We start from the raw sequence: 7,304 nt of genomic DNA, 5'->3' as shown, positions 1-7,304 counted from the left end.
AGGGCCGCAGTTTGGCGATGCCTGGTCAAGGGTGAGGGGAGTTTTAGTCAAGCAGCATCTGGAGGGCAGCACACATGCCCAGGATGTTAACTTCTGAGTCAGACCACTAGGCACCCACATCTCACACTGACTGGCAGCAGTGGCTCTCCAGGGATGGAGGTCTCCCAGGTGCTCTACCAATTGAACTGTTACTCCTGTCATGTGTCCAAGCCAGTTCCGTCAAATCTTTTTCTTTTTCAACACTGATTGAGATATGAAAGACAAAACACCTCAGAAGTAATTTGTGCAAATGTTTGGGTTTTGCATTTTATTAACTTTTTTTTAATCTCCTCACATGGTTTACATCCATTTAAAGTTTGTCATCTACAGAGAGGGGAGAAAAAACCTGCAACGGAACACAACCAAAAATATATATATATATAATATATCCTTAAACAAGTCAAATATCAATTATACAGTTTCTAATCTAACCTGTAGCTCCAGGAGTCCCAGTCTCCCCTTCCTCACCATCAGAAAAAAGAGCAAGTGCAGTTGTCAGGGGGTGGGGGGGCTGGCTATGCTGGTATCAGATTCTGACACTCAGAAGTGCGCGGAGGCGCTCTGGCTTAGGAATGACTTCAGCTTCCACAGACACATACATACAGGTAGATGCAGACCCACAAAGATCTGTGCAGGAGGGCCCGAAAAATAACTCTGGCCAGCAAAATATTTCTGGTCCCTGATTGGTGGGCCACAGAACATTCCCTTGTCCTGGGCAGAAAGTGTGGCCAAAGTCACTTAACGTGGAGGGGCAGGCCTGGAAGTAATTTCTTTTTTGAGGGGGGGGGGGAAGAGGCTTCTCCATGAAGCCAAGGTACAACTCATTGCTGGATTGCTGCTTGGCACCAGGGTGCGTCGGGTGGCAATCAGGAATGCAGGGCCCCCCACCCCATTGGAGGACTGCATTCTCCTCGGCTGCTTCGCCAGTCTGTCACAGAGAGAGAGAAATGGGGATGCAGGTGAAGGCTCTTAAGGGCTGAAAGGACACCTTTGACATTCAACCTGAGTCTTCCTTAGCTGAACCCTGTAATCCATGCTGCGTGAAGCGCTGAGAAACGGCCCCTTTTCCAGACATCCTCCTGGAGGAATGGTGCCCAACAACCCCAGCGGATGGCTGGGCTGGATCGGAGCCATGTGGAGGAGGCGGGAGCAGGAAATACCCGCTGGTTCCCTGGCCAGGCTTGGCTAGCAAGAGCCACTTGCAAGAGGCATGGCCACAAGGCAACCAGCCTTCCGCCTTTCTCTCAGCCAGCCAAATAATCCTTTCAGGGGTGGGAAGCAGGACATTCTCACTCGCCCGCATTAAGAAGTGATTTCCTTTCGAAGGATTAAGTTTGAATTAGTCTCAAGAGAATCTAACCATAAATAAAGCAATTGTGGGTAACACAGCAGGGCGGCGGGGATGGGGAGGTAGGCATCACTCTGTCACACGCACATCTGAGACTAGCAAACACCCACTTTCTCTTCACTTTCCTGCCATCAAGGTACTTTTGAAACCTTTTTACAGAATAAAACAGGAAGATGGCTGCTTTACACCCCCCCCCCACATTATGCACAGTTACAAAGCCTACCGAGGCACAGAGGCACAGGACGAGAGGCTCCCCCAGCATTAAAAAAGAGGGAGGAGCTGGAATAGGCAGGGCTTTTTAAAAACAAAAATGCTGCCATCTTCAGTCCAGGCCACCTGCCAGCTGGGGTAAAAGAATGCAGAGTTCAGCAACCAGATCTGTCAGGCAAGACAAAAGCAAAGAGAATGTAGGTTGGCCAGGACGGGGGCGGGGGGGGGGAGCCCTTGGTGTCCTCCTTAAGCCTCCAAAAGCAGGAAAATCCAAGCAAGCAGCGTACATGCAGGCCATAAAGGCAGGGAGCAAAAAAGATCAAGCATTGTTGCGGGTGGCAAGGCAGGCTGGAGGAGAGGACGTGGCTGCAGCGAAGCTCTATTAGACCCAGAAGGCGGCAATCATTTTTTAGAAGAAACAAGAGGCTGTGTCTTCATCCGTCGCTCGCTTCCTTCCCACTGCTCAACAAATGGGACGTAAAAATGACTCCTGAACACGAGAAGTATGAGAGACGTGGACTACTGTGCTGGGAGGTGGGCAGGGGGGGAGGAAGGATGTGGGGCTGATAGAAAATCGTCCCATGAGGTATGGGGCAGCGTCTGGTTCCAGGGCAGCAACGTTATTCTCAGCAGGATCCGTGCTCAGATTCATGAGTCTGTGCTGCGCCCTTCGGCTTAGAAAAATGCAGGTGGCTGCAGGGCCCAGGGGCTACACGTCTGTGGAGAAGTAGAGTGTGTTGCGTTTGAGTTCGGCAAAGGACATGGGCGTGTGCTGTAAATAGTAGAGGAGCACTTGCACCTGCAAAAGGAAAAGTGGGTTAAAATCAGGGTAGTCTCACACACTGCAAAGTGTCCTCAACAGAGAACAGCTCTTGATAGGTGGAGGTGTCTTCTGATGGAATCCCTGCAGAATTCATATTTGCGAAGTTGATTGAATGAAAAGCACAGCAGGAACAGAGCTACGAACCCAGAAGGGCCAGCTTTAGGGAGAGCTGCAGAATGGGAGCTGCTACATTCATTCTCTCTCATTTATTTAACCAGCCCCTCAAACTGCCCTTCCAATTAAGGGGGCCCAGCAGGAATTTGGGCAAAGACAGGTGAGACATTTATAGAGCAATGAGGCAGGTCTGGAAGCAGCATTTCTGTGCTCAGTTTACACAAAGTGTGTGCTTTACCACTAAACTACAATTATCCAAACTCTAAAGCAGTTTTTAAAATGTTATCCACTACACTTTTAAAAAGATTAATGCACAAGAAGGTAACACAAGTTCAGAGGTTTTAAAAATGAAATTAAGGTCTAACTCAGCAAGCTATATCTATATATCTACACAGAGAGAGAGAGAGAGAGAGAGAGAGAGAGAGAGAGAGAAGCTGCGCTCCCAGGGTGAAGTTTGAAAGTTTGTCCAGCAGAGGGAGCTTGCATATCCTGCTGCCCCCTGCCCCTCTTTCCCACCCACTGTACCTGCGCCATTACGTCGTGGGACCAGATGTCCGAGGCCAACGTGAGGTGCTGCCCTTTGCTCTCCACCTCAGAAGGTCTCAGCAACGTTGGGCCAAACACGGTGGCCAGATTGTGCAGGGACATTTTGTTGACGGGCTCCTTCTCAGCCACCCTGCACAAAAAGACAAAAGAGAGACCCACTTCAAAACGACTCGCAAGATTTTGGCGCGGCCTTCCAAGTCAGCTAAGACAAGGTTTGCAAGGTTTTCCACCATAACCCAGCTGGAGAAGATCAGATGGAATTTCTCACTGTTCCCCGCCTTTCTCCTTGCCTGACCCCTCATTCTGGACACACACACAATTTACACATGTGAAAGCAACACAATCCCAGCTTCAAACTCCCACCTTGACGTGGCACCACCCGCTTTCCCCAGTTCCCGCCCCCTGCCAACTTGCCCTCTGAGGTTTTGGCTCTGGAAATCATCCGAAACTTCCTCCGGCACATACACACACACACACACCTTCCCCGGAAACTACTGCTGGCTGTGCTGGTCCATGGCCAGCTGTCGCCTTGGAAACCAGCAGCAAAATATTGCCATGTTAGGAGGCAGCTGCGCTCCAGCCCCAATAACACAAGCTGTGCTCCATTTGAGTGGCGTCCAGCAGAACAGATGTGGGAACTGGATGTGCCCTCTCTTCCGAGCAGAGAGCCAAGTGGATTTTCCTTCCAGGACGCAGCGTTGCTCTCCCCCTGTCCTGCAACCACCTCTTTCTGCTGCTGGATCTTCCTTCTCTCCCCCCTCCCCATCTCCACGGCTTGATTCTTAACAAACAAAACAGGGAAGGGGGATGTGCCAATCAACACAAGATTCCAGCCCCAAATTCCCACTGGTGCAGAGGAGTTTTTGGCCTGCCAAGCCGCAGCTCCTACATCGATTCCATGTCCTTGGAAGAAGCCAAGTGACTTGAGGGAGGGAGGAGGACAGAGCCTGTCCGCATCCAAGCCCTCAAGAGCAGGATGCTAAGTGACAGCGCCATCTCCTTAAACCCCTCTGTCATCTCCCTTGCAGGATCTATAGAGGCGGCTGAGGTTTCCAGGCAGTCTGTGAGCAGTTTCTCTTTGTATGAAGCAAGTTGCACCTGCCGCTGAACTCTGCTCTGCCCCAAGGGAAGCAAGTGGGAACGGGGGTATTTCCTTTGCTTAACACAAGAACACCAGAAGAGCTTGGCTGCCACCTAGTTCAGCATCCCAGCAGCCAACCAGGTGCCTTAGGGGGAAGCCTGAAAGCAGGAGCAGAGCACAACAGCAGTGCTCTCTACACTTGTGCTTCCCAGCAACGGATCATCAGCTCTCCAGTGAGACGCAAAAATCTGACCTCGCAGCCAAAAGGCAGAGCTATTCTGGGACCTGGGGGTCCCTTCCCCAGGGCTTCTGTGGTGGTGGCCCCCCAGTCCTTGGAATGCCCTCCACATGGAAGCTCTCCTGGCACCAGCCAAATATTTCAGCACCAGCCAGAGATCATTTCATTTGGCCAATCTGCTTAGATCCTCTTCCAACAACTGTTTTACCAATGCTTGGCCCTGGCTTGAATGAATTTAGTATTTTTGCCGTTCTAGCATTTCTTTAAAAAAAAAACACATTTGTTATGGTGGTTGGCTAGACTTTTATTTGTTTGCGACTTTTTTAAAAAAAAAAATATTAATTTTCCAATTAAAACACAATTATATCACATCCATTATTTCAAATTATACAAATACATATCAATTAAACCTAATGTTATGCCAAATCATTTTTTAAAAAATTTGAGTTCCCATGCTTCAAAATTTGGGGATTCCTAACAACTGTCCACACTGCCGTCTTTATTCTAATGTCCAAATCGTCACTCAAAGCCACTTTTTGACTTTCTGGGTCGAACAGCAGGATAAAAAACAAGATAAATAAAGAAACAAAATATCAGGCTCCCTGCACTCTGGGCCCTACCCGATTGCAGTGCTCCCCATTCACCAACTCAATCTCCCTGTTCTCGAGACGGGGGGTACTTACCGTTTCAAGTGTTCTAGCAGAAAGAGGAATGTGATGAGGTTGGGGTCAGGCAGAGAACGCAGAAGGTGCATCATGCAATTCTCCTTGGCTGATGGGTCAGAGAATGCTGGAGGTGGAAAGGTGGCGGTGAGAGAGTTGGCAAGCACCCACACCCTAACTACTCTGGAAAAGCCTTGCTGATGTACCCAGAACCACCAAAGTCCAAACTGCACACCCATTCTCAAAAGACCCAGTGAGGGGCAGTATATACGGACTGTCAATGCCCAGCATCAAAACCTCAGACAGCCATGAAGCTCTCCAGATGCTCTGTTCTTGGTCTACCTCACAGGGTGGTTGTGAAGATGGACAGCTCAGAGCATTTGATTCCAAATGACTGGCAGCAACTCTCCAGGGTCCAAGGCAAAGAAAGGTTTCTCCCATTGCTTGCTACTCATTTCCTTTTTACTTTTAAGTTGCCAGGGATTGAAGCTAGGAACTTCTGCATGCTAAGCAGGGGCTCTACCACAAAGTAACATGCCCCCCCTCTAATAAAATGGGGCAACTTCATCAGACTTATCTGGGGGCAGCCATTCTGTAGACTTTCTGGGTGGGAGCAATGGGAAACAGGGCTCATGCCATCAGTTTTGCTTGAAAGCCCAGCTCCACCAGGCTCCTTTTACCCATGAACGGGCATTATATGAGCAACTGTTTAAGAACCGGTGCCCGACTTTTATGTTTTCCTCTTCCCTCCTTGTCCTTTTTTCCCTTGTGTGCTGTGCTTTTCTAGATCGTAAACCTGCAGGCAGGGACTGTCTCGTTTTAACTGGCTGTATGCAAGCCCTTTTGGGCTGAAGAGCAGGGTGTGAATGCTCTGAATAAATAAATAAAAATAATAAACTCCATGCATATTGCCCTGATCTGGTTGCAGGGCTTGGGGGGAGAATAAAATACAAAAAGGAAATTAACACTCAGAGGTGCTGCAAAGATGAACCTATCCTTGCATCTGGAGAGGTTTCTACGCCTATCCAGATGCAAGAGAAATGATACAGGCAACTTGCCCCTGCCCTTGCCCCCTCATACCTGTGTACAAATTCTGCCCTCTTTGCCCTGTGGTCCTGGCTAGGGTCTCACCCACTCCCTGAATCCTGAGCTCCAAGCCTCTATCACGAAATTCCTGCTCCACATCTCTGCAAATACATGTAACACAAGCTCCCTTACCGATACCCTCCATAAAAGCAGGATAAAGCCGATCCGTGAGAAGCGGCTCGGGGAGCTCGCGGAAATACAGCTTCAGGGTGCCTGCGATAGCATTGATGTCCATGTCGCTCAGCATCATCAGGATGTCTTTGCTGTCTACGGCAGAATTAAAACAAAGGAACGAGGAATGTTGGAAGGGGATATGCTGCCTTATATACCAGATCAAACTCTTTGTCTACCTAGTTTAATACTGTGAACTCTGACTGGCAGCAGCTATTCAGGGTCTGAGGCAGAGGGAGAGAGAGAGATGATCTTTCCCATTGTCTGCCAACCTGATCTTCCTCTTTTTTAACCTGCCAGGTGCCAGAGGCTGAACCTGGGACCTTTGTATGCAAAGCGGAGGCCCTGCCACGGAAGCTATAAAACCACCCCCACCATCCTCAAGATCAGGCCAAGATCCAGCTACTGTAATTCCCTTTCTTCCTTTCAATTCAGCCATCTGGTTTTGGAACCATAAGATGAGGTGATAGCTTACTTGGCTTTAAAATAAAACAAAAGGAGCAGATACATTTGCAAATAATAGGGTGAGATTAGGGGCAGGTGACTGACTGTGCATGTTTGTGGGGTTTGTTTTTTTAAAAAGGCATTTATTGCTGCTGCCCCCATTATTTGGAAGGCTCTTCCCTCTCCCGTTACAGAGTCCCATCAGAGACCTGCTTCGGATGTCTTTGGAAGACACATCTTTCCCCATTCATCAAGCTGGACAATATCCCTCTACCAAATATTAACAATGCTTTATTGCACTTCCACATTTTGACTGCTGCTTTTAGGCACTTGGACAGATGTGTTTACTACTGAATATCCGTAATGGTGCAGCCAAATGTTTATCTATTCAGCCAGGAGTGTCTAACATGGTGCCCTCCAGATGTAGGCAGACTCCCAACTCTCATCATTCCAAGCTGGCTGCAGCTGATGGAAATCCAATATCATAAAATCTTAAGAGTTGGAAGGGACCCAGAGGGTCATCTAGCCCAACACCCTACGAT

The 7,304-nt window shown here is 48.8% G+C and overlaps 1 protein-coding gene across 4 annotated transcripts in view; it reads right to left on the bottom strand.

Annotated features, from left to right (window-relative positions):
* Nucleotides 1-2,256: 2,256 nt before the first annotated feature.
* Nucleotides 2,257-7,304, bottom strand: part of ABR (ABR activator of RhoGEF and GTPase) — a 121,091-nt gene continuing 116,043 nt past the window's right edge. For all 4 annotated transcript variants that reach the window (XM_035138839.2, XM_060268375.1, XM_035138840.2 and 1 more), the window contains 4 exons: nucleotides 6,280-6,414; nucleotides 5,083-5,188; nucleotides 3,060-3,210; nucleotides 2,257-2,396 (listed from right to left, as the gene is read on the bottom strand). In XM_035138839.2, the coding sequence (XP_034994730.2) occupies nucleotides 2,307-2,396; nucleotides 3,060-3,210; nucleotides 5,083-5,188; nucleotides 6,280-6,414 (482 nt within the window). In that variant the 3' untranslated portion in view covers nucleotides 2,257-2,306. The remainder of the gene's footprint in view (nucleotides 2,397-3,059; nucleotides 3,211-5,082; nucleotides 5,189-6,279; nucleotides 6,415-7,304) is intronic.

This window comes from Zootoca vivipara, chromosome 15, assembly GCF_963506605.1.
Source record: "Zootoca vivipara chromosome 15, rZooViv1.1, whole genome shotgun sequence".
Lineage (NCBI taxonomy): Eukaryota > Metazoa > Chordata > Lepidosauria > Squamata > Lacertidae > Zootoca > Zootoca vivipara.
This window is presented reverse-complemented; position numbering and strand designations above follow the sequence as displayed.